This window comes from Nelumbo nucifera, chromosome 2 (genome assembly GCF_055504915.1).
Source record: "Nelumbo nucifera cultivar China Antique chromosome 2, China Antique-T2T, whole genome shotgun sequence".
In the NCBI taxonomy this organism is placed as follows: Eukaryota; Viridiplantae; Streptophyta; class Magnoliopsida; order Proteales; family Nelumbonaceae; genus Nelumbo; species Nelumbo nucifera.
In genome coordinates, this window is record NC_142650.1 from 112,199,038 (window position 1) to 112,225,924 (window position 26,887).

General features: G+C 39.7%; 2 protein-coding genes across 3 annotated transcripts; one reads left to right on the forward strand and one right to left on the reverse strand.

Annotated features, from left to right (window-relative positions):
- Positions 1-8,469: 8,469 nt before the first annotated feature.
- On the forward strand, positions 8,470-14,023 carry LOC104585910 (sulfite reductase 1 [ferredoxin], chloroplastic). 2 transcript variants are annotated; one of them, XM_010242950.3, is made up of 8 exons: positions 8,470-8,986; positions 9,423-10,205; positions 10,296-10,592; positions 10,763-10,960; positions 12,372-12,506; positions 12,647-12,763; positions 12,914-13,072; positions 13,469-14,023. In XM_010242950.3, the coding sequence occupies exons 1-8, from the start codon at positions 8,819-8,821 to the stop codon at positions 13,673-13,675; spliced, it is 2,064 nt and encodes a 687-aa protein (XP_010241252.1). In that variant the 5' UTR covers positions 8,470-8,818; the 3' UTR covers positions 13,676-14,023. The 2 variants fall into 2 exon arrangements, with proteins under 2 accessions (XP_010241252.1, XP_088754402.1); XM_088898276.1 differs by having other exon boundaries at positions 8,473-8,925.
- Positions 14,024-14,372: 349 nt separating this feature from the next.
- Positions 14,373-25,200, reverse strand: LOC104585909 (40S ribosomal protein S27). Its single transcript, XM_010242949.2, has 3 exons — positions 24,959-25,200; positions 16,766-17,106; positions 14,373-16,659 (listed from the first exon to the last, which is right to left on the reverse strand). The coding sequence occupies exons 1-3, from the start codon at positions 25,146-25,148 to the stop codon at positions 14,509-14,511; spliced, it is 2,682 nt and encodes an 893-aa protein (XP_010241251.1). The 5' UTR covers positions 25,149-25,200; the 3' UTR covers positions 14,373-14,508.
- Positions 25,201-26,887: the final 1,687 nt, after the last annotated feature.

Genomic DNA, 26,887 nt, shown 5'->3' on the forward strand with positions numbered 1-26,887 from the left:
GGTGCAGTCGAGGGGACACCTCGAAAGTAGCCAAAGGAGGAAGTAACCATAACACAAGTCAAGGCTGAGACTGAGGCCTCAAATAAGAAAGCAGCGGCTCAAAAGCACCCCATTGAAGGAGGACAAGATCCAAGAGCTGTGAAGAAGCAGGCGGTGAGAGATCGCTAAGCCAAGGGACCTTCTGGTGGGTCACGGTAGGTTGCCCTCATTTGTTTGTTCCCTTGGATGAAGAACCACTCGTTAACCGATGGGTGTTCCAGCCAACTTAGAATGTACAAAAAGGGGACAGTTTGTCCATCACAAGCATCGGTCAATAGCTTGCAGTGGAGATGGTTCTTCTAGGAAGATCGTTAGTCCTAGACCTAGCATTTGATAAACCGGTCCATGATTCTTTATTGGATAAGGCAGCCGAGGTGGGTGTTGGAATCCTTTTATGTTGTGATTAACTTAAGTCAAGACTTCTGATATGTCTGACTTGTATTTTTCTTTCAAATGGTTTCCTACTCCGTTAACCTCTACAACAAGGTGGGGGTTCTAATACAACAGCTGCAGCAAGAACAAGAGAAAGTCGATCGATCAATCGCCAGGTGGCACAAGAATCAGACGAGGCCAAGGCTTGCAAGGAGTATGAGCGTTGAGAAAAGGCCGAGGCTAAGGTTATAGCCAAGAGGGACAAGGTGAAGGATATGAAGTCAGCCCTTGAGTCAATAGAGTAGAAGCTCAAGGAATCATTCACCAAGGTTGTTCCCAATTACAAGTCCTCACAGGAACATCCGAGGGACTTGGCTCACTTTGCTTCTTGTGCATATTTGGAGGGATACGAGGATTGCAAAATCCATGTATCGAAGTTCTTCTTGAACTTTGATGTTGATCGATTGGATCCCTTCCTAGAGGGCTAAAGGTCGGTCAAAGTCATGGAGACGAAAGTAGAGGGGTCGATGCCCCCCTTCAGGCACTTTGTAAATGAATGAATATAAATACAAGACTCTTGTTTTTTTGTAAAACTATGTTTTTAGTTTAAGTGTATGTGTATCATTGTTCTTAGGTAAGTGAGTAGTTAGCTTAGATTTGTTTCTTTCAACCTAGGTGTTTTGGCCTTTAGATGAGGTCAATTTGCGGCCTTTAACCATAAACACTTAATAAGGTTGGTCGAAGACCCAATGTCTCATGTTTAGCCGAGGGGGCCTTTTGGATGTGTAACCTATGAAAGGTTGTATGCCACAAGTTGGGGCCAATATCCAAGGGGGTTTTGGCAACCCAAAAAGTGAGAATGATCATATACAAAGGCAGGAAAACTAAACAGAGAGGAACTTTTGTTTTCATTAAATTTCTTCAAGTACAATTTGCATCATTGGTAGTAGACACAAAGGTTCTCCAAGTTCCAGGTACGAGGTATCGGTCTTCCACCAAGGTACTCTAGTCGAAAGATGCCAAGCCCTACCACTTGTCTAATTTTGTGAGGCCTTTCCTAGTTTGGGCCAAGCTTTCCAACACTAGGCTCAAGGACAATAACTTTTGAGGATGAGGTCCCTTGAAGTGACGTTCCTTGACCCAAGAGTTTTAGTATCTTGATACTCTTTGTTGGTAGGTAGAGACTTTGATCTTAGCTTGTTCTTAAGTGCCTTCCAATAGGTCAAGGTTGCTTTTAGGTTTTTCATTGTTCTTGGCCTCATTGTACGCCTCTGTCTGACGCGTCAGCTGACCAATTTCTATTGGGATGACAACTTTTATTCCATATGTTAAATTGAATGGAGTTTCTCCCATGGCCGTTTGAGGTGTTGTCCAATATGCCCATAGTACACTAGACAACTCATCTGCCCAAAGTCCTTTGGCTTTGTCCAATCTGGCTTGCAGTCCATCCAGGATAGTTTTGTTGGTGACCTCAACCAGTCTATTGGTTTAAGGATAACAGATCGATGTGTATTGTTGCCTTACGCCTAGTCTAGACACCATTCTCTGAACTTGGTGTCATCAAATTAGCGGTCATTGTCAATGACAAGCATGTGCGGAATGATAAAGTGGCAAATAATGTTCTTCTAGAAGAAACCTTGCATGGTTCTTGCTGTGATGGTTGTTAAGGCTAGTGGGATATCCTAGAGTGTCGTTGGCATCAGTCACATGTTTTATTAGTTGAATTGAATTCTTCTATATGGAAGGCCAAAAATATCCATGTCTCAATTCTTTTTGTGAAAGGGCCCTACCTCCTAGATGGTTGTTGTAGAGGCCTTCATGGATTTCTCTTAACACATATTCACCCCGTCTTGGTGTAGGCATCTGAGGTAAGGTAGTGTGAAGGATATTTTATATAGCTTATCCTCTAGTATGACATATCGTGTCGATTGTCATCTAACTCTTTGTGCCTCATTTTTTGTTTGTAGTAGTTGCCCATGTTATAAATAGGCAAGTATGGGTAGGGATGGCAATTTTCCCCATCCCCGACAGGGACCCGACTTCCCCAACCCCATGGGGTCGGGGATGGGGATTGTTTTGGCAGGGTGGGGACAAGGACGGGGATTAATAGGAATCCCCAATCGGGGTCAGGGTCGGGGTTAGGGATGGGGATTGAGGTCCCTGTCCCACCTCAACACCGATTATGTATGTATGTATATATCTATTATTTATATTATATATCAAAACATATTTAAAACATTGTTTATAATTTAAATTTTTTTTATTTATTTTAAGTAATTTTATTTTTCAAAAAAAAAATTCAGGGATTCGGGTCCCCACAGGGAACCCATCCCCATCAAGGATTAGGGATGGAGGACAAATTTTATCCCCATCGGGGATCGGGGATGGGAATGGGGTGAGTTCCAGAATCGGGGTTGAGAACAAGGAATATGATCCCTACCCCGAACCTGAAGATTAACCTGAATTGGGCACACTTGCTTCTCTTTGATGATGGGATGTGCCAAATTTTCCATATGCACGGTGTGGCCAAGGGCCGACCCCAAAGAGTTGGCTAGCTTGGAGGTGTCAGCTTAAGAGTTCTTTGCTCGTGGTACTTAATGTAGAGTAAAATGTTGGAATTATCTAACCAACTCTTTGACTTTACTTAGGTGCTTGGCCATGTTGAGTTCTCTAGCCTCGTATTCCCCTTTTACCTAGATCATGACCAACTATGAATCATTGAAGACTTCAATGTGCTCAACTCCGAGGTCTTTGGCTAAATGGATACTAGCAAGCAATGCCTCGTATTCGGCTTCATTGTTTGAAGTAGGGAAGTTAAACCGAAATGCATATTCCAGTTTGGTGTTGTCTAGATTTAGTAGGATGAGGTCAGTTTCTCTCCCCTAGTGTTAAAGGATCCATCCACATACAAAGTCCAAGAGGGCTGAGGCTCTTCCTGCTTAAGGGCGCTATTGTAACTAAAAAGTGCATTCAACCAAAAAATCTACTAGAGCATGTACCTTGACTACAAGCCCCAGCTGGTAGTGGATGTTAAACTTCGATAACTCTATAACCCATTTAATTAGTCGACCCGAGGTCTCTGGTTTCTCTAGTATTTGCTTCAAAGGTTGATTGGTCAAAACTGCTATAGTATAGGCTTGGAAGTAAAGTCTCAATTTTCTAGCCAAGGTCACTAGCGCGAAGGCTATCTTCTCCACCTCACGATACCTAATCTCAATGCCGCAGAGGACCTTGCTAACATAGTATACCAACTTCAGCAACCCCTCTTCTTCCCAAACTAGTACTGAATTGATCGCCTTGTCCCCTATAGAGAGGTACAAGAAGAGGTTTTCCCCTAGATTAGGTCAATTGAGATAGCGGTGGTGAGGCCAAGTATGCTTTTAATTCGTCAAAGGCCTTCTGGCAATCCTCTGACCATTGGAAGTCTTTTAACTATTTGATATCCTAGAAGAAGGGTAAGAACCTATCGACCGACTGAGACATGAATCAGTTGAGGGTTGCGGATGTGGCTAGTGAGCTTCTGAGTCTCCTTGATCAATCATAGGGGCTCAATGTTAAGGATAGCTTGTATTTTCTCAAGATTGACTTCAATTCCTCATTGAGAGACCACAAATCTGAGGAATTTTCCCGATGTGACCCCAAAGGCACACTTGGTGGGGTTCATCTTTATGTTGTACTTCCTGACACGCCAAAGTTTCATCAGTGTTAGTAATATGTTGGCTTGATTTAAGGCTTTATACAATCATGTTGTCGACATAGGCCTCAACATTTTAGCCAATATGTTCCTTGAACATTTTGTTCACCAACTTCTAGTATGTGGCTTCAGCATTCTTCAATTCGAAAGGCATTACCTTGTAGCAGTAGGTTCCATACTCAATGATGAAGGATGTCTTCTTTTCATCGTTAGGATGCATCCGTATTTGGTTGTAGCCTAAAAATGCATCCATAAAGCCCAAAAGTTCATAACCTATCGTAGCATTGACCAAGTGATCTATTCTTGGAAAGGGAAATTTGTCTTTAGGGCAGGCTTTGTTAAGATATGTGAAGTCAATGCATATGCACCACTTCCCATTAACTTTCTTAACCATGACCACATTAGATAGCCATTTAGGATAATGTACCTCTTTGGTGAAATCTGAATTGATTAACTTGTCCACCTCCTCTCCAATCACTTCTCAACCCTTCGATGCAAATTTCTTCTTCTTTTGCCAAACCAGCTTACAACTCGGGTTCATGCTCAGCCTATGAGTAATGACCGATGGGTCAATTCCTAGCATATCAATGGTAGACCAAGCAGATATGTTGGTATTGGCTTTAAAGAAGCTTACTAATTTAGAAAATTTGTCCCAAGGGAGGAGAGACCCAACTTGTACTATTTTCTTGGGCTCAGCCTTGTCCAAGGGAACTAAGGTGAGGTCTTCTAAGGGATGGCCTCGACTGGAGAGTTCATCCCTGAGGTCAAGCCCTTCTGCTAGTAGGGATGCTTTATTCTTGCCTTTTAGTGTTGCAATGTAGAATTGTCTGACTGCCTACTAGTTTCCCCTAACCAACCCTATACCATGCTCCATGGGGTACTTCATAATGAGGCGGTATGAAGATATGATGGCCTTGAGTGCATGAAGGGTCAGCCAACCAATGATGGCATTGTAGGGTGAACCGACCTTCACGACCAAGAACTCTATCATTCGAGTAACGTGTCGAGGTTATATCCCTACTGTCATATGTAAGGTGATTCTCCCTTCCAGTCTCATGGCTACCCCAAAGAGTCCAGCTAATGGCACATCAATAGGTTGCAGTCGGTCTAAGGTCAACTGCATCTTCTCAAATGCCTCATAGAATAGGACACCAACTAAAGAGCCGTTATCTATGAGAATCCTTCTCACTTCATAGTTGGTGATTATCATCGAAACCACCAATGCATCATCATGAGGTGTGGAGACCCCTCTTAAATCGTCATCAGAGAAGGAGATGAGTTCCTCCAGCCTCTGATTCTTTGGGGTCCTGTGCTCAATGCTTAACTATCAAGAATAGGCCTTCTTGGCCAAGGTGGTTTCACCCTCCACAGCCAAGCCACTAGCAATGACTTCGATAACCCTTGCTAAAGTTCGGTTAGGCTAGGGTCGGTCGGTGTTGGTGCTGACAACAACACTAGTACTTCACTACTGACATAACCTTTTAAATGTCCCTATTGGATAAGGGACTCAATCTCATTTTTGAGATCACAGTTAGGGATGGCAATTTCCCCCGTAAAACTAAGGCCCCACTCTGCCCCGCACCTAACGGGGTATGGACGGGGAAAACATTTTTTCCCTGAATCGGGGATGGGGCAAAGATGGGTTTTGTATATAATTCCCTGAACCCGAAGGTAAAATTAGTAAAATATCTCTAGGTTTAATATTGATATCTAAAATATCTCTAAGTTTTCCCTAAATTCTTAAAACCCTAGAATCCCATAATTTCATTTTTGAAGTACCTCCAAAGTATTATAATTCAATTCCTAAAATACCCCAAAATTCCTATATTATATGTGTAAATTTTCCACAAACCCACCCTACCACCAAGAATGAGGCAAGGATAGGGAAAAGTATCTTGACTTTGGGGCGGGGACGGGGAGGGGGTACCCCACCCCAAACCCGCCCCATTGCCATTCCTACTCATAGTAGTCTTTAGTGTCGTGGCCTGTGTCGCAGTGATACTTGTAGTACTATTTGGGATTTTCCTTTCTGGGGTTCCTTTTCAACTTGGTGGGTCATTTCATATATTCCCACTTCCCTACTTGCATTAGGATATGGGTTCGAGAAGCATTCAATGGAGTGTATTTGTCAAATGATGGTGTTGGCGGCTTCTTGTCACGGTTCTTGCTATTGAGACCGTCGGTTAGTCCATCTCTGTATTTTCTTTTTTCTTGTTGGGGCCAACTTTTGGATTTTGCATATGCTTATTGGCCTCAGCCTCCTCATCCGCTATGTACCTTTACACCTTTTTAAGGAACTCGACCTTGTTCTTAGTTGGTGGCTTGAAAATAGACCAATTGAGAGGTCCTAGGTGGAGGCCGCTGATGGCGACAGCCATGGACATTGAGGGGTCGAGGTCTTTAACCTCAAAGTTCCTCTTGGTTGAATAGCTTCTTGTATGCCCTAAGGCTCTCCCCAAGCTTTTGCTTAACGGACATAAGGGAGATGACAGTCTTTTGGCACTATTGGCTGCTCACGAAGTGAACGAAAAAAAGGTTTGTGAATTGGTCCTAAGAGTTGATGGACCAAGGGGGAGCATGGAAAGCCATCTGCATGCGGCTCCCTTGAAAGTGCCCTAAAAGGCCCTACACATTAAGGCATCGGAGTACCCATAAAAGAGCATTAAGACTCGAAAGCTCTCCCAAGTGGTCCTTCAGACCGTACTCCCATCATACGTCACAAGAGTGGGCACCTTGAAATTTGCCAAGAGTGGTTTTGAAGTAATGGAGTCATTGAAGGCCTTCGTCCAACTAGACGAGGTCGGCTGACTAGTGCAGACATCACCCTTGCCCCCCTTGACCTACCTGATCTTGTCTTGAATGGCGTCGATTTGTGTTTGGAGGCTTCTGAGACGCTAATCAATCTAAGGTATCAAGACCTCGGCTTGTTCACGGGGTTCTCTCACTTGGTGAGGTCCATATAGTTCGTAGAGTATTCTGAATCGGTTGGATACTGGGCTCTATGTGCATGACGATCGTTCAAGTGATCGCAAAGGTCCAAGACCTATGGGGGAGAGGCGTGGCATCGACCAACTCCCGACCAATGAGGGGAATTGTGGTGACCTGAACGCCTGTCGTCGTCCTTGCTGCAGTTGGAGGCAATGTGGTTGTTTAGATTGTCACGGACTCGATCCCCACCAACATGTCCGCCTAGACGCTGGCTTACTAAGACTAGGGAAGATCTTCTGCCACGTTGTTCTTGGGTCCTAGCGGGGCAGCCATTTTGTGGAAGGCCTCCTTTCGGGTGTCGTAATTCATCCAACTATTGGGCCAAATGGTCCAGACATTGAAGTACAACGTTGAACTGCTCATGTGCGACCATATTTTGAGCAGTTGGGGCATTATCTTGGTTAGCAGCCACTATTGGAGTTTTTTAGAGTTTTCTTAAAAGGAATATATTAAGTCATTTTCCACAAATGGCAATAATTATTGCTGCCAAATCTGAAGTCGAAGGTAGGATAGTAATTTTTGAGTTTTAAAGATTGTGAATCCCACCTACGAAGAATGAACCCAGGAGTGTTCCTAAAGGACAAAGACTCTAGCAGAGGACTCAAAGTAAATCTGAGATCACAGCAAGAGAGTAAGTGCTAGCTCGACTTTTACAGTCGGAGTCACCTACGAGAGGAGTGATGAGGAACGAAACCACCCTGTAGATTGAAGTCACGTAGATAGGAGCCAAAGAGGCGTCCACCGACCATGACCCTTCGTAAGTATGTCGAGAGTAAACGCATTAAAACACACACACACTGGCTCATCGCGAGAATTACCCTGCTGCCCTTGGAGGAATATGGATTGACAGGAGTACCCCTCGACAACGCCACATGTCGAGGTCAGGTCCATGTGTCCACCAAGTATGGCCAGACACGCCATCGTCAACACTATATAAGGGAAATTCACGTAAAGACCGTACAACGCTCAGATACATGAATCCAACGGTTGGTAGGCCGGACTCAAAAAGGAACCCAGAAGATTTTCCGATGAGGCATTCCGAAACCACACTCCGCCAAAACAGACAAAACCCGTTTCGCTTCGCTTTTTATTTTTATGCCTAAACTAAATCTCAACAAACTAACATTTGCTAATTGCTACAACAGTAGTGTCGTAGCGCCGCGCTGACACAACAAATCAAAACCTTTGATCCACTGCTGTGGCCCCACCCTAACCTTTGAATAAGATGAAGTGACATCTTGCGCTGCGACCCCTGTCGTAGCAAAAAGTGAACTCAAATTTTAATAATTGCGCTACGACTCCATCAAGCACGTCCACATACAATGTATTTGCAAAAGCCCAAGTAGGTTTACCTACGGGTCTATCCTACCGTGCTCACCATGCGTAATGCGCTCGATCTCCACTTGGCTTGGCAGTTGGCACTTTGGTGATGTCATGTGTATCTCTGCCTATCTGGTTAATGCAGGTCTTAAATCACGTACTTGCGTACGTTAGCGTTGATCATTGTGTAAAACTAAAATGTATACGATTATTCGAGTCCAACTTCGCAAATCGCAACCACCCAAACAACAATAAAAATTATCCGACACGTTTGGCCGGTAGAAAGATTCCGACCAGTGAGTGTGGACAGTCTGAGATTCTGTGCTTCAAAACCCTACCATTTTCTGCTGCTGCCGTTGCTTCTGGCTCTGAATCGGAGCTCGTCAACTCTTATTGTTGTCTGTGATGGCTACGTCGGTAGGAGCTACGAATGCCATTGTGTTGAACGAGCCGCAGCTTCGGATTCAGCGGTTCAATGGTTTGAAACCGTCTGGATTGGTTCCGCTGAACAGGTGCGTCCATGTTTTTCCGGCTTCGGTGTCGAAATCTTCTCCTGTAACTGCTGTCTCAACGGTGAGGATTCTTGGGTTACTCCATTGAGCTTGGATATTTAAGTCTTGGTTTTGTTCTGTTTTAGTGATGTATTCTTGTCGTGGATGGAATTTTTTTGTGATTCGATGGATTAGAAATTTGCTCTCTTTTTTTTTTTCATTTTCGGAAATCTTTCTTCGGTTTTGATCAATTTGAATGAGCTGTTTCTGACGGAGATTAAAAAGAAAAAAGAAATCTTTTTTTTAAAACGGTCGATGGAGGATATAGTCATTATGTTTTTGTTTCTTTATAGAAAGGCTGAATGAAATTTCAAGTATGAGCAGTTAGTTTTAGGTTATATATATGAACAAACCGTTGTCCTATTAGGTTTTGCATCTTGGATTAATTGCAGTAAGTGAACAAGAAACATATCAGGGATTTCTAATAATTGATCTTGGCATCTTGTTGCCCTCTGCAGCCAGTAAAGCAAGACACTTCCACTGAGACTAAGCGTAGCAAGGTTGAGATATTCAAAGAACAAAGCAATTACTTGAGATTCCCTCTCAACGAAGAGCTACTATCAGAAGCCCCTAACATAAATGAAGCTGCCACACAATTGATCAAGTTCCATGGAAGCTATCAGCAGTATAACAGAGATGAACGTGGTGTTAAGTCATACCAATTTATGCTCCGAACAAAGAATCCTTGTGGTAAAGTCCCAAACAGGCTCTACTTGGTCATGGATGATTTGGCTGACCAGTTTGGAATTGGAACTCTTCGTCTGACAACCAGACAAACATTCCAGCTACACGGCGTTTTGAAGAAGGATCTCAAGACAGTTATGAGTACTATAATAAGAAACATGGGTTCAACTCTTGGTGCATGTGGTGACCTGAACAGAAATGTCCTTGCTCCTGCAGCTCCGTTTGCAAGAAAAGATTACTTGTTCGCACAGGAGACTGCAGAAAACATTGCTGCACTTCTGACCCCTCAGTCTGGTTTCTACTATGATATGTGGGTTGATGGAGAGAAAATTATGTCAGCAGAGCCTCCTGAAGTAGTGAAGGTCCGTAATGACAACTCATATGGAACAAATTTCCCTGATTCTCCAGAGCCCATCTATGGTACTCAGTTCTTGCCAAGGAAGTTTAAAATTGCAGTCACTGTGCCTACAGACAACTCTGTGGATATTCTCACTAATGATATTGGTGTGGTTGTGGTCACTGATGCTGATGGGGAGCCTCAGGGATTCAATATTTATGTAAGTTTATCATTTGCATTTTGCATTTTTTTCTAGTTTTATCTCTTTTCAATCCTTTGTAACAAATGTTGGAAATAATTTCTATTACAGGTTGGAGGCGGGATGGGAAGAACTCATAGATTGGAGACAACATTCCCTCGTTTGGGAGAACCACTTGGCTATGTGCCAAAAGAGGATATATTATATGCTATTAAAGCAATTGTTGTTACACAGCGAGAAAATGGGAGAAGAGATGACCGAAAATATAGTAGAATGAAATATCTGATCAGCTCATGGGGGATTGAGAAGTTCAGAACTGTTGTTGAACAATACTATGGGAAGAAATTTGAGCCCTTCCGAGAACTACCAGAATGGGAATTCCAAAGTTATTTGGGATGGCATGAGCAGGTTCAGTCTTACCAATTTAGATTCTTGATGACTGTCTTTAGGGTGGATCTATGTTATTTATCATTCAGCTGAGTAACTTGTTGGTAGCAAATCTGACATATGGGATTATGTTAATTGTGATTTATTTCTTGCCCTTGTTCTTTCATGAAGGATCAGGTGTTATGTTGCAGGGTGATGGTGGTCTGTTTTGTGGGCTCCATGTTGATAATGGTCGTATTAAGGGAAACATGAAGAAGACTTTAAGGGAGGTGATTGAGAAGTATAACCTAGATGTGCGCATCACACCAAACCAGAATATTATCTTGTGTGACATTCGCCGTGCTTGGAGGCGTCCTATCACAACAGCTCTTGCACAGGCTGGGCTACTGGTAAGATATTTATACTTTGATGATACAAGGTAATAATTTTTTTTTGTGACATAACTATCTTAATTTTGGAATCAATTTCTTAAAGTTAACTTTACTGAACTGAACAGTGTTCAGATCTTAAAAGATCAAGTATGTTAAAGTTTTGTTGAATCAAATGACAAGTCAGGTAAGGCAAGTTAAGACTATTAATAATTGAAAATGAAGAAAAATATAAACAAATCTTAGAAACAAACAAAAAGAAAAGAAAAGAGAAAAGGTTGAAAAAAGAATACTATAACCATAATTTGACCCTAGTAATTAAATGCATGGTCAGTAAAATCAATGCCAAAATCCATGGTGTGAACAGGGTAGAATGATATTCAGAGTTTGTCTAGTGTCCAATTGAGGAAACACGATTCTTTATATGAGAAAGAAAAAACAACTGATTATAAGGAAGCATCTATTATTTAATATGTTCTTTCAGTAAAAAGATTAGAATTTTAGTGTACCAAATGCAAAACCCCAATTCGATGGTTCATGGAATAGCAAAAGAAATCAAAACAAGGAACTAAAATAAGAAAAGGAAACTTATAAAAAAAATGGATTGCCATCACTGTTTTTATAACTGGACCGGACTGGAAAAACCGGGAACCAGTCACCTGACCGGTTCCATTTTCCTCCAAAACCGTTGATTTTGGTCAGCAAACCGCTGAACCGGCCGGTTAACTGTTCAAATGGTTTTGACCGTTTTCCCATTTTTTTATTTTTTTGTCAGAATGGGCCGACCGTTCGGGTCGAACAGTCGGACCGTTCGAACCGGTAACCGGACCCCTGACCGGTTCGGTCACCGGTTCGTTTTTAAAAACCATGATTGCCATGATGAGGGGAAAAGATATCTTCTTACATTGGTTGAGGGTACGTGTTGGTTTTGGAAGCCTTTCCGGGTTGGTGGGATAACTAAACTGCCAAGAGAAATTATCAAAAAAAGAAAGAAGAAAAGAAAAGAAAACTGAACTGCCGAGAGAACAGCTCCCATTCTACTAGTTGGACAGGCCAGACTGGCCGGTGTGTGTTTCCAAGGCATTGGTTTCAGCGTGGGAAATTACTCAACTTCTAAAAACATGATTGAGCTGGAAATGGTAAAGGGAGGCAATTAAATATGTACTAAACAAGCATTATAATACATCTTGTAAGAATTTTCATGAAATCTTTAAGTAGAATTTGTAGAGGTTTTGATGTCCTTTTAGGGGTTTCCTTTAATTTATCATCTTACAATTTTCTTATACAATTTCTTGATCTCTCTCTGATACTTGCATTTTGACATTGTTATCTTTCAAAACATAACTTGGAGTCTATGTTGTAATGTAACTTTGGTTGGAATACTATGTAAATTCGTGGTCAAGAAAATTTGACTTGTTTTGCATGTGGGCAGCATCCTAGGTATGTAGACCCCCTCAACTTAACTGCGATGGCATGCCCAGCATTGCCACTTTGCCCGTTGGCAATAGCTGAAGCTGAGAGGGGGATACCTGACATTCTTAAGCGGGTTAGAGCTGTATTTGATAAGGTAAATTACTATAACTATCAAGTTTTCTATACTAGTGTTTTAAAGCACAGACCAATTGGAAATATATCAACTGGACATCTAGATTGCAGGCCAGTGCCATTTTTTTTGGTGCTAATAAGCAAACATTCTTTTTATTACAGGTTGGTCTCAAGTACAATGAGTCAGTAGTAATAAGGGTAACTGGATGTCCCAATGGATGTGCTAGGCCCTACATGGCTGAGCTTGGACTGGTGGGTGATGGACCCAACAGCTATCAGGTATGTATAGCACTTGTACAACTGAAATCCGGGAAAAGAAATTCTTAGGTAGTTAGGACTTAGGTTTGTGGCATCACTATAGGTGACATCACAAACCTCTTCATGCAACAGGAGAAACTAAATTGATGTGCTGTCTCTCTGTGAAAACAGATTTGGCTTGGGGGAACACCCAATCAAACGTCACTAGCAAAATGCTTCATGGACAAGGTGAAGCTTCATGATTTGGAGAAGGTTTTAGAACCATTATTCTACAACTGGAAACGCAAACGACAGGCAAAGGAATCATTTGGCAGCTTCACAACTCGTATGGTGAGATGCAAAACTATTTTTCCCCTCTTTTACACCTTTGGGCCATCTGCGGAACTTGGAACATCTTATTTAGGTTGTGTATGGTACATTACTGTTTCTACCTGAAACATCAATTTGACATTTCTATAAGAAGCCTCCCACCATTTTTTAAGGTGTCTGTTTCAACTATAAACATCCTTGAATAACAATTACATGCCAATTTGTATTGATCAACCCAAAATGTTTCAGGTAGAAACAGCAATGGTATCAAAGACAACCTTAATTTATTTGGCTGATCTCAAGGATCAAGAATGTCCACATACATATCCTGATACCTTGAAAATTTCTAGTCCAGTATTTTTTTAGTAGAATCTTGACTACTGATGGATTGATATAGACTTTAATTCTTCTGTTTAGGGCTTTGAGAAACTTAAAGAGATAGTTGAAAAGTGGGAAGGTCCTGTGGAGGCACCAACTCGATTCAACCTGAAGCTTTTTGCTGACAAGGAGACATATGAAGCTATGGATGCACTTGCTAAGCTGCAAAACAAAAACGCTCACCAGTTGGCCATGGAAGTCATTCGCAATTTTGTAGCCTCCCAGCAAAATGGCAAAGGCGAATGACTGTCCTTCGCTTCTACATCCCCACCCCTAAAGAACAAGTATTTTTTTATTAATTTTTATCCAGGGAATGGGTGAGTAGTTATCAAAACTTAAAACTAGATTTTGTGGCCCCTTTTATCGAAGTCGTTGATTGAGCATTTTCAGTTTGTAAAACACGAGCCTGCCCTCTTATTCTACCAAAAGTTATTAGAGCTGAGCTCAAGCCCTCCTCTAGGGTCATTCCCTTAATTTTACGATTGTAGAAGAGAACAGAGCACTCTTATTATAGTTATCGGCTGGGTTCGAAGTTCGATCTTCGGACAGGATTCCATGGATGAATTTGAATTTCTTGGAATTTGAAACTTTAAATTGAAAGAGGCTTCAGCGTCCAGATTGAACACCTCGTTCTGATGGACTTTCAAGGTGGGCCAGTGGCCACAGTGATCGGGTTGAGCGTTTCGTCCCAAAGATCCATGGTTGGCTTACACGGTCAAGAATGGTGTTAAAAGGAATTTGTAATTCGGGGCCTTATTTTCCTATTTAACATGTTTGTGTATCTGGAATGTTTACTTTTGTTGCGTTCTTGAATTTCTAGCCTCACTTTGCTCTCGTAAATCTTTTCGATTACTAATGAAAACTGTTACTTTATCATGAGTTATGGAAAGGTTATGTATTTTAACCATTATAAACAGATAGAACAAAGAAACACACGTCACTATGAAGGAAAATTAACTCATGGTCAAGTAATTAATCCATTGGTCAGATCTGTAGCATACATTGATGGTTCCCACTTTTCACTGGTCTATTCTATATAATATACAAGATGGCACGTATAATATAACAAACAATCGTTCTCAAATGAGACTTGGGAATGGCTCCTGGTTGCTGCATGGAGAAAGATCCTGTGGGGGTTCGCTTTCCAAGTTTGAAGTTTCGTTTTTCTGAGTGAGATCATCTACGTCCAACAAAGGCTGGTCAGATGCTGTAGGCGCATTAGGTTCATCGTCCTCCAGAGAGAAAATGTGGTGTTTCTCATCGGTTGTGACACCATCATCTCCATTACTGGCACAAGAAACTTCTTTCCTGGTTTCCGTCATGTCATTTAGAAGTGCTTCAAGAGGAGATGTAGCCTTCCAATGTTCTTGGACAACAAATTTTACATCAAGGAGGGGAAGTTTGAAATCCACCATAGGTTGATCTGGAACATGAAGCAACACGTCCTTGTATCCTGCACCCTGGACCTCCATTGCAGTGGTGAATTTAGGTGCAGTAACACCCTTAGTAGTTGTACCTGGATTTCTATCGTCATCGAGCTCCAGGGAAAGATCTCCCTCGGTGAAAGTTCCGTCCACAGTACTGTCATGCCTTTCACCAGCCCGGCTTACGGGAGACTGGTTCTGGATGATGGTTTCATTCCAAGGTACTCTATCTTCAGCCTTTTCCTCATTTGGTGGAACCCCATTACATGTTCTCTCTATCATTTCTTCAATGCTGGTTTCCTTTCCGCCCATCAGATCATCTGTCCTTGTTACATTGCAACTGACTTCTGTCCTATCCTCCTGCCTACAAGCTGCTTCATTGGTAGCTTCAGTAGGGGTGTTATCGGGTGACTGCATCACTTTCACTTCACTCTCTAGAGAAGCAGTGTCACAGGGATCTAAAAATGAATTATTTACCCTCTCCGTGCCACTTTGTTCAACATGTGTGACCAGATCTGCAAGCCTTTCACATGAAATTATTGGTGAAGCCAAATTGTCATTGTCATGATCCTCTTCATTTGGAAAATCAGGAGCACTAATTTTTAAAGATTGGGAAATTTGTGGAGATTGAATCGAAGTTGAAGTTAAGAATCCTGCAAGTGCCAAAGCTAAAGCATCATCAATGGATGGACATGACTTCACTGTTATGGGCTCCTTCAGTGACTCAGAAGAATCACTACAACTCTTAATATCATTGTGATTATCATCATCATCATCACCATTTGAAAATTCAGGAGCTGTAACTACCAGACCTGGAAGAGATTGAGAAGCATCAACTATAGCATTATCAGTTGCAGGTGACAATTTATCAAAATCTGTATCTTTCTCAGCAGATTCCAGACCACCATAACAGCATCTATCATTCCCATCTACACAGGAGCTGGATTCAGATTCATTGCATGAAAATTCAGGAGCAGCAATCCTTGTGCATGAGTACCTTCCAGAAGGATGTGATCTCATGGTAAGGGCCTCCAGTTGCTGCTCCAGTCGCAGGAGCCTCGTCTCCATGCTACTGATGGGCTTCAACATGTTTTCTTCGAACCTAGAACAGACAGCTTCTATTCTGTCCATTCGACAAACCAGCTGATCCAAAATTTTCTCCAAACGACTACAAGGCAAACCATTTTCTTCGATTACAGAATCAGATCTGTGTTCTGTACCTTTCATCTGTGTCTCAGATTTTAACTGTGTGGTTTCTCCAGCAACCCTTCTCACTTCATGCTGCTCAGCTATGCTGGGTTGTGGTTCACAATACTTTGCCATGGCCACAGCCACTTCTTGCATTTTTATTTCCTGTTGATCAGCTATGCTGGATCCAGACAGGGTTGATTCTACAGTAGCCCCAGTTGCACATTGGATTTCCGGTTTCTGTTTATCAGCCATGCTGGATTCAGCTTCCTTTATTATCCTCCAAGTTGAAGGGTTGGTTAATTCAGCTGTCTCTGAGTTACCACCCCAATGATTGTATGTCTCTCTGATATTAGAAACATTCCTTTCTCGTGTTTGGCCAATTCCAGATTTAGATAGCTGCAGAAGAGTGGGAACAAGCATGGCCATTAAAGAACTTCCTGCTGGTTTTTCCATCAGACCCACTTCATGATCTGAATCAGAAGATTCAACAGGATCAGCAAATATGTAAATCTCCTGTAGATGAAGACATCCTTTGGTCTGAAGTGATAGCAGTCGAAGTGTAAGAGATGTGCAGGGGCTTGCATCAGTAATCTCTGCTGTAGCCTCGTAAAGATCCTGAATCATTTTTTCAATCAGAAACAGGATATAATAAAACATGAAATAGAAAATAGAAAATATTGTTTTGCTCAAGTAAGACTGCACAAAAAGTAAAGAAAAATACCTGAATGCTTCGATCCATATTTAATTCATTCTTTTTGGGGAGAAAAGTGGCATTGCTATCAAGTGATGGAGAATCAGGGACCTTAACTTCTACCCAGTCATCTTCATTGGTGCTATTATGACTGCCATTCTTAACTTTCTCTTCTTTCATTGGATTTGCAACAATTGTTTCTCCACTATCATTTGTGTGGTGAACTATTTCACTTTTAGCAACAATTCCACAGCGTACTGTGCAGAGATATTCATTACTGCTCTGCTGGTTGGTTGCATAATATATCTCATATACTCGAGCAGTACTGCGAACATAGACCTGTCGGACTTCATGTTTCTGCCTAAAAATAACTGCAGATAAAGAAATACAAATCATTGACAAGGATATTAAAAATGTATAAGAATGAAGAAGGTATTCATCCTCTCAAATAAAAGAAATGGAAAAGTCAATTGATTAAACACATCAAACAGCAGTCATTCTATTCATGACGACATGACCAAAAAGGATTTTGTGTGGATGATGGATTATGGCATGCTAGATTATAGCAAATGATAAAGCTCAGATAACAAATGGTGGCATTACCCAAAAGTCACTTGAACATTATTGGTACTCCTTGGAACTGTTAATACCATTTAAAAAAACTAAGTCTGGACTCAATTTTTTTATTTTTTTATCAGCAACTAAACTCTGGACTGATTATTGATCAACAAAACCCTTGACTACTTGAGGATATCTCAGATGCCGGTTTATCCATTCATTCATGCAATCATCATTTTTCAGCTAAACTGACGAGTAACAGATAGAGGCCTAACATCAGCTAATTTGGTATCTTTTTTTATCGATAAAGCTAATTTGGTATCTTATATGCTCAATGAATCAACAGATTCACATTGGCTATATTATGTTGCCCTAATAAAGGCCTAAATAACCTTTCTAATTCTTTCAGAAATGTCAGCAATTTATGCTTCATAAAACCCAGAAAATTTTCAACACATCAGGTAAAAGTGTAAAACTCCTGGCAACGTATCAGATTCTGACTGCATGTAGTATTCATACAACACTAGTTATTTTCCTTTGTGTCAGAGATCCACAATAGGAGCACAGAATTTCCAAAAAAAAACAAGCATTTTAGGGGGTTGCAAGTAATTTATTTGCTTGGTTGCTTATGTTCTTCCTTATGAATGGCAAGCTGCATCTTTTCCATGTTTGTTTATGTTCAATTCGCCAAATATAGTGTTTCCCCCTTCTTTAGGAGCAAGGCAAAAAAAACCTACCATTGTGTAAGACCTATTTATATTTATCAAAAAAATAAGTCTAAGATCTATTTAAAAGACATCAACTCTTTTTTAGTTAAAAGGCATATGACCATCACCAATTTTTATTTGGCGCATCAAGGGTTGAGGAGATTGGCATGGATCTATGTGTTTGCTCAAATTCATCATCCCTGCTATAAGATTCTCCTTTTAGTGTAGAACAAATTCTAGTTAAGAACAACTTTAGGGCTAAGTACATCATTCTAGGGAAGCTCATGGTTTTTGTCTCCTTGTGCAAAATAAAAAGAGAAACTATAGCAAATATAAAGAAAAGGAATACCACCTCCAAAAATCACCAGAAAGAAGAACACCACCTCCAAAAAGAGGTGGTTTTTGTCTCTTTGAGCATTAATCTGAAAGAGACACCACTTATATACCCTCGTAAACTTGTTACATGGGCAATATTTTTAACAATCTCAAAGAGACTAAACAGGTTGACCTTGTGAGAGGAAAGAAAACTATGTTGAAAGTTGCAAAACAATTAAAAAATATATATACAAGCAACTAATTTGACAACTGATCAAGATAACTAAAGGGCAATATCAAAATTATCTTGGAATTTTTTGGAGAGTATAAATCCAAAGATGTGAATGCTAAGGGCATCTTTGAAGGTTTTTTTCTTTTTCATTAACAGATCAGAGAAAATTTTTATTAGAAACCTTATTTGCCTAGGGGCACATATCTTTGTGCATCCTCTTTTTCTCACAATTAATAAAATTTTCAACAGTTACTCATCAAAAATAAGAAAACTTTTATTAGAGAGGTCTTTCTTCACTGTTGTTGTGAAGGTCTCTTTATCCATGGTTAACAGTGCAATCTATGTTAAATCTTGAAGTAGGAGTTCCAGTGGACTGGTTTTGGGTGGACCCCCCGTTCAAATGAAAATCAATTTGCACAAATTGGACGGACCAATAAAACATATTGAATTGGATCAGTCCAGATTTAATGGTCCAAAGCATTTATTGGATTTGATTGCATGGTTTTCGAACCGTTTTACCCCAAACCCGGTCCCTAGCCAAAAACCATTGAATTGGTCAATGACCCATTGACCCGGGTAGTCGAACCATCAACCCGTTTGACCCGTTCAATGGTTTTCGGCCGTTTTTAAATTTTAATTATTTTTTATTTTTTAATTTTTTTTTGTCGGAACGGGCCATCCGTTTGGACCAGACGGTCGAACCGTCAACCCAAAAACCGGTGGCCAGAACGGTTCCAGTTCCGGGTCCATCCATAATGGATTTAAGTTGGATTGGGTTGGACTGAACCAATATCTATAGAAGATAAGGATACAGGTGTCAATGGACCAGGTTTGGGCTGGAACCAATCTAAATGAAAATCAATTTAAACAGATTGGACAGTCCAAACATTGAATTAGACTGGTCCAAAATGGTCCAGAGTATTCATTGAATTGGACTGGACCTGGTCCATCTGTAATGGACTCATATTGGATCCGATTGGACTGGACCAAATCCGGTCCAAAAGACACCCCTATCTTGAAGGAAATTCCTCCTGTTTTTTCTTTTTTCTTTTTTCTTTTTTCTTTTTTTCTTTCTTTTTACCTATTTATTTATTTATATTTTTAAGGGGGGGGGAACTATTGCTGGATAGTTGTTTCCAAAAGAACACCTTGATCCCATCTTTTGACTTGGTAAGCTTCACCATATTTTACATGGTAAATGGTTCTATGCACCAATTATCTACAATCAGCTTGGCCTTATGAAAACTATTTGCTACAAATTCTAATCCATATTTCACTCCACATATGGCCATATTGTATATTAAACCATAGGCTCCAAAGTCTTGTTTTTCACTACTCCCACTTCCCTAATTCTTGGCCTTCCTATTACCCTTGTAGACCCTTCAACTTGCAACATCCGTTGATCATTGATGTGCATGACTAATCTCAAAATGCATTTCTTTATATTTTTACCTTTTAGCCCCACCACCCCTTAATTCCTTCAGATGCATTTGTTTCTAATTTTATGCTTCCAATTCTCAACAACACTGTCTCATCATCATCATCATCATCATCATCATCTTGGGTAGAAGCATTACATGCACACCTCAATTTTTAGTTGATTCTTTTCCTTGCATCCCAAGTAACAGTGCAAAGGAAATTAGGGAATTAAGTTGTAATATATGTTACATAAACATATATGTAAATTTTTTGTGTGTGTATGTGTGTAAATTTCATGTATGGCACATTTTTCTTGTCATATAGTTGACATGTCTACATAAGATGGGTTATGAGAAAATTTCCCAAATCTTCTCAAGATCCTCCAATCCTTTCCATATTCTGCCAACTATGCTGATTCATAATGACGGTTTGGAGGAGGCAACTTGATTGACATCTTTGTTATAATGGACACTTCAATTTTCAAAATGGGTGTTGTATCCATGTCAAACATGTTTAGACAACATAAGCATGAAATTTGAGGGACCTCTTCAAAATTGGGAGGATAAACCCTTGGGACCAACCCGAAGCTTCTAAGAAAAACCTGCAACCTACTTGAACATCAATAGAACCCCTTGTAGAATTCCCCTCTATTCCTCCCCTTCAAACACTTCCTCCTGCCCATCATCATCCTCATTCCAGGCTTCCAGCTCTCTCCACCTTCCCCTTCTGTGTCTTTCTTCATCCTCTCCTCCCTCTTCTTCTCAAACTCCTTGAAAGCTCTTCTAGCAAACTCCTCCCCACCCCAAAGAAACAGCCCGAGCCCCTTCCCAACCTGAACATCTCTGTTAACAATTTCCTCAAGGGGCAAACTTCCTTGCATCTCCAATCTTCCAGCCAAGGTTCAAAAAATCGATACGATACGCCCCGTATCAGGCATATCGTATCATATCTTTTGGGTCCCGAAACACCTGTAACCAAATTTTGAAAAAAAAACTAAAAAAAATTATTTCCATGTGTATCTAAGTAACGATATGCAGAGGCATATCGATACTTTGAACCATGCTTCCAGCACAGAAGAGCTTTTGAGGAGTTTGAGAGGAGGAGGGAGGAGAGGATGAAGAAAGACACAGCAGGGGAAGGTGGAGGGAGCTGGAATGAGGATGATGATGGGCAGGAGGAAGTGTTTGAAGAGGAGGAATAGCAGGAATTGTATAAGTGGTTCTATTGATGTTTGAGTAGGTTGCAGGTTTTTCTTGGAAGTTTTGGGTTGGTCTCATAGGTTATCCTCCCAATTTTATGTAGGTCTTGAGTGGTTTGTGTGATAGGAATTCCTGCTAGTGTCTTGAGTCTGATGAAGGGTCAGGTAAGTTGTAAGCTGTGTTTTAGGTGTTCAATTTTCTCCTCTAGGGTAATATCTTATCACCTTATGTACTTCCTGTTTTCTTTAATGATTCCTTTTTCTCTTTATCTTTCAAAAAAAAAAAAAGATGTGACTAAAGAACCTCAAACTCTTATAATAAAATTTGGACATCATATCCAATCTCCCTCTGTTGTTGCTAGTGAATTTGTTTGCATTAATTTATACACCTATATTTACTTTTTTTTATTTTTCTAACAGTTATCCCATTATTTACATGACACCAAAAATATATCATAAAAAATAACTTGAAACTAAAATATAACAGCCTAGTTCCTGGGGCTTATTTTTCAGGCTTGTTGAGTTCAATACCTCATACCCATGTGAAATTCCAATACTAGTACATGATTGATGTAACATGGTGATGCGGGAGCAGTAGGAGAATGACAAAGAAATATTTAATAGAAATCAAAGACGTGTTTTCTATCAATATCAAAGTGAAAAAAGAGCTCCTGGTTAGGTTAAGATAGGGTTTTAGGGATGAAATTAATACAACAATAAGCTGTTTCAAGCAAGTCAATCTAAAGGAATACAACTAATATGAAAAAAGAAGCTAAAATGATGGGTTGATTGGTTGAGAACAATCAATAGTAAAGTTGGAAATAGGCCATAAGCCCCTTAACATGCTTGCTTAAGGCTAAGGAAGTTGGATGGAACCTAAGGTGGCTTAAAAATTATGAAAACAAAAGGGGAACAGCAATAGGCTATGCTGTTTAGTGACTACAAAAACTTTGGAACCAATAAATAGATGAAAGAAGATAATGACAGAATAATAAAAGAAAGGGATATTATCTAAAATTCACCATGACTTTTTGGCATTTCAAACTCACCATGACTTTTTGGCATTTCAAACTCACCGTGACTTTTTCAAACCTCCAGAGAGCCCCATGTGAGTGAGTTTTTATTGTCCAAAACTCACCTTCCATCAGATCACTGTTAATGATTATTAACAGAAGTTGTCCACATAAGCACTAAAATAATTTACATGACCAAATTATCCCTGAATAATTAGCAAATTTCTGGAGGTTAAATGGTACAAGAGGCACAACTATTCTAAATACTGAAATGGAATATCCCCCTAGTAATCTTTTTTGGTAGTCTACCCTCCTGGCTTCTGCATAGAATAGAGTCAACATGGAAGGAGGCCCCGACTAGATCAATCATATTCTCTCTCTTCTTTCGGCATGGCAAGTTTTTCTTCTAGGGTTTTCTCTGTGACTGAGCACTCTATTAGTGCTCATATTGATTTATGTTTTCTATGCAAAAGGATCCTTCAGAGAAACCCATTATAAGTCCCATTCCACATGCACGGTACCCGACATTTGTCTTTCTCATGCTCGCAACTGGTCTAGTTGTAACAACTTCCTTCTTCATGTAGGCAATCGATTCAATTCCATTCGTCTCTCTATAATGGGATTTAGTGTGATTATGTTGATTATTATTGGATGATTAATGAGCACACAGTTCATCCCAATTCACATTTTGAAGTTTAATCAGGACCAGTAAACAAGTTCTATGCATTATTATTGTTCAAACCATTATTATGTGAGACAGTAGATATAATACTCTTGGAACACATAAGCTATAATCCAAACAAAATCCATGGAAGATGATGATTCCTCCTATTGGTTGTCGCCAACACGAAATCTTTCCAATTGGCATCCAAGTTCATGCTAAATTTAGACCCATATCCCTACATTCCATCTAGAAAGTACATGCATTTTGGCCAACAATGGAGATTAAACATTTTCTTATACTCATTGGTTATGTTGTCTTAAAACCCGAATTTGAAAACGTTTGAAGTTTTCTTAATCAATAAAAAACATTGGCAAATAACATCATGGATATTAAGGATCTATGTACTCTGTTTCACAAACAGAGTACCCTAATTTGCTTGAGTGTTTGAACAGTTATTACTGTTCAAAATATTAGAGAGAGTAGGAAATAAATGGAAATGAGTTCTCCTTGTCCTGCTACTGTAGAGAAGAGGAAGGAGGGAGGATGAGGAGGAGAGAGAGGCACTTATGGTTAGGTTGTCAGGTGGAAGAAGATAATGAACAGTGTTTTTCCTAGCACCATGGACTCCAACAAGAGATCAATATTTGGAGGGTAGTATGGGAAATTTGATAAAATTGACTATCTTTTAACGGTAGATCACTGACATGGGGCTTCGTGGAGATTTTGAAAAGTTTTGGTGAGTTTTAGATAATATCCCTAAAAGAAATAAGGGTAAGGGATAGATTCAACAATGAAGAAAGGGAAAAACAATAAAAATAAATGATAAAGGCAGGTTCGGTAAACTAATTATGCAACCAAGAAATAAAGGACCTGTCCAGTATTGGTCTATCTAGTTTCTAGGATCATGGGAGTGGTGGACTGGATACAGACCTAAGCTTTGGCATTGTTTTGCACAAAATGGCCATTACTTTGTCAGCCTGAGGTTTTACTATTAAACTATGCAATTGCCCCTGATATAAAATCTCATTAACCATTCAACAAATGGGCCCTCACTACCATAGAAAACTGTAATAGCCATGTAACACATCCATAATTAATAATTCAATGAACAAGCCCTTACAAACTGCCAGCCAATAATGATCCTCCAATACAAAAAATTCCCTATCCCACCAATGGCCAGGCTATCTGCAGAGAAATTTGCATCTTCATTACCAACTTCATCTCTTCATCAAGGAAGCCAACCCCTTACTAAAATATATGGTCCACCAGCTGAATAGCATATTCATTCTAAGACTACGATAGAATTGACTTATACCCTCAGTCTAATTCAGTTGCATTGGTAATGCAACTATAAAGAAGTTTAACTCTACTTCATCTACCGCACTCTTAACTCTAAATGCAATTTTAGTTCAATCTCTCCCTTTTGATTGACAATCAAACCTACATATGGGGAATGGCTGCTTCCATACATTACTTAGGCATCAACCTTGATCGTTCCCTTATTTATTATAAACGAACGAAAAATGAAGTTCATAAATAGTTTTATGTTGGCCCGACCTATTAGTTTGTTTCTAGAATATATCTACATACTTCTTGTTTTTGTACTTCACCTTTCTCTAGACTCACCAGTCAAGGTTAAGTAATCAACATACACCACAATACAAGGGACCTCCTCCGTTAGAGGCCTGCACAAACAGAGCAAAAGCCCCATCCACACACAGAGAGCCTCCATAGTCCAGTTAATTCCTTGTATCTCCTACGGGCAGTGTAGTGCCTAATAGAATGAATTAATTATGTATTAATCAGCTAATCCTAATCGAGTATAGCAGTATTTCGGTTACTAGACAGGAGAATTCGCAATTGTATAGCTAAAACATCTAATCAAACCAACAACTAAACGAAGCCCTAATCAACGGAAAATTACTATATAATCTCCTAGATGGTCTCCCGCCAACGCTAGCGCCCCCGTGTTTTCTGCAAATTTCTCAACTCCACTTCTTTGAATCACATGCCCTAAATATTTCTAATGTTATTTTTTTTCATGGGAAATATTTGCACCAAAAAATCTCTGAATCCGGCATAATTAAACTAGTTTTGGACTAAGAAACTGAACTTACTCTTGATTTCGCAAGGTCCAGAATCGGGTGAATCGGGCTTGAGCAGGAGATGATCTCTCGAACTTGCATCGACGTCTTCATCGATCGGAGAAACTGAAGACTCGAAAGTGATAGAATTCTCTAGACATCCCTGCTCGACGATCCAGTTAGTGGAAAAGCTGCAGGAAGAGCTGCTGTTCTCTGCTTCCATTCTCCGCTGTCTTTCTTCGCTGTTACGTTTGGGAAATAAGTGAACCACTTTGTAGATTGCCGCGGTGTAGGGCAATGTCGTAATTTATAGAACTTTCGTGGTTTATTTTGCTGCTCCGTTCTAGGGGTGCAAATCGATCGGATCATGATCCGATCCGAGATTCGATTTTATTTGGCCGATTCGGATCATCCCTGTTCGATATTCGGATCGGATTCGGGTAATCTCTATCCGATCTGAGAAGATCCGATCCAATATATTTAATATATAATAGATATATATGTTATTTATTTATTTATTTATAAATATATTATTTATATTGTATTTTTATAAATTTGTTATATTATTTATTTTTTTATAAAAAACATGAATATATATGATGAAAATAATTAAAACATACTTGTATTTTTTGTTTTTTATTTAAATTGGTATATTTTATTTTTCTTTTAAGAGTTTTTTAATTTTTAAAGAAAACAAGTCGGATTGGATCAGATCCAAAGATCTAACTTACTGATAGGATTCGAATTCAAATCAAGGCCTATCAAATTTGATCAAATCTTCGGTTCTAATCGAATCTAACATGAACAATGTTAGATCATATTCGGATATACCCTGAGTCGAATCCAATCCAATCAGTTTGCATCCCTAGTTTGTGCTACATCTTAAGCAATGATGCAATGGTTCGGGTTATGGATAACCCATAGTAGGGCCGAGTCAGTCTTAATCGGGTGTTACTCGGGTTCATATTAATGTGAGACCGTTTCGTTGGACATAATTGAAATCATATTCACTTTTTTTATAGACCATTTGAGTGAACGGTCATTCCCTCCTTTATTGGAAATGATAATCTCATTCCAATTTATTTTAGTTTTGATTTTAATTGCTATCTAATCTAAATAGACAAAAGGAATAAATCATTTTAATTTCGATTTTGAGGGATTTCGAATCTAATTCAGATTCAAATCCAACTACAAACCAAATTGACTCAAAATGTTTGTAAATATAGGCCATGTTGAGTATATGGAATAGAGAGGGGTGGGTTTGATATCCACTATTTATTCAAGTTGGGTTGAGAACTTGAGATTGCTTTGGGTTGGTTTAGGTTGAGGCAAACTCGCACCAAACCCTAACCTATTGGCATCCCTATTTATAATGTTAGTGCAATTTGTACAAGAGGTAACACAACATATTTGGGGTGTGTCTAATTAGGGCAACCACACCAAGAAAGAACTATTTATATTAAAGAATGTAAAAGGACACTTTTATCCTTATACTACAATAAATGTACAAGAAATAAAGAATAGAAAATCACTGACACAATAAGAAAGTAAAATTACTATTGAGCCCTCACTATCACTATCTCTACACTCTCCCTCAAACTAATAAAGGGGTATCATCATTAGTTTGTCCATAAGAAAAGAATCTTGGGCCTTAGTCATCAAAATTAGATGATACATGAAGCAATAAAACACAGCTAGAAGTGAGGTTATCCCATATAAAATGACAATCCACCTCAATATGCTTTGTCTTTTCATGGAAGACAAGATTATAAGCAATCTTGATTGCACTTAGATTGCCAACCAATTAAGGAACAAGAGAGGACTAAGTAACATTCAAACCATGTAAAAGTGACTAGAGCCAAATAATCTCACAGCATACTGAGGACATGGCCCTATATTTTGTTTCAATGGATGACTTTAAAATAGTTTGTTGCTTTTTGTATTTCCATGAGATAAGAGAAT

What these genes read in the sequence shown, in the direction of transcription:
- LOC104585909 (XM_010242949.2), bottom strand. Translation starts at nt 25,148, where the DNA reads ATGGAAGCAGAGAACAGCAGCTCTTCCTGCAGCTTTTCCACTAACTGG. An exon ending in TGGACCTTGCGAAATCAAGA is followed by an intron (nt 17,107 to 24,958) that starts GTAAGTTCAGTT and finishes CTTTATCTGCAG; the next exon opens with TTATTTTTAGGCAGAAACAT. An exon ending in ATATGGATCGAAGCATTCAG is followed by an intron (nt 16,660 to 16,765) that starts GTATTTTTCTTT and finishes AAAATGATTCAG; the next exon opens with GATCTTTACGAGGCTACAGC.
- LOC104585910 (XM_010242950.3), top strand. Translation starts at nt 8,819, where the DNA reads ATGGCTACGTCGGTAGGAGCTACGAATGCCATTGTGTTGAACGAGCCG. An exon ending in CTCAGGGATTCAATATTTAT is followed by an intron (nt 10,206 to 10,295) that starts GTAAGTTTATCA and finishes TTTCTATTACAG; the next exon opens with GTTGGAGGCGGGATGGGAAG. An exon ending in TTGCACAGGCTGGGCTACTG is followed by an intron (nt 10,961 to 12,371) that starts GTAAGATATTTA and finishes GCATGTGGGCAG; the next exon opens with CATCCTAGGTATGTAGACCC.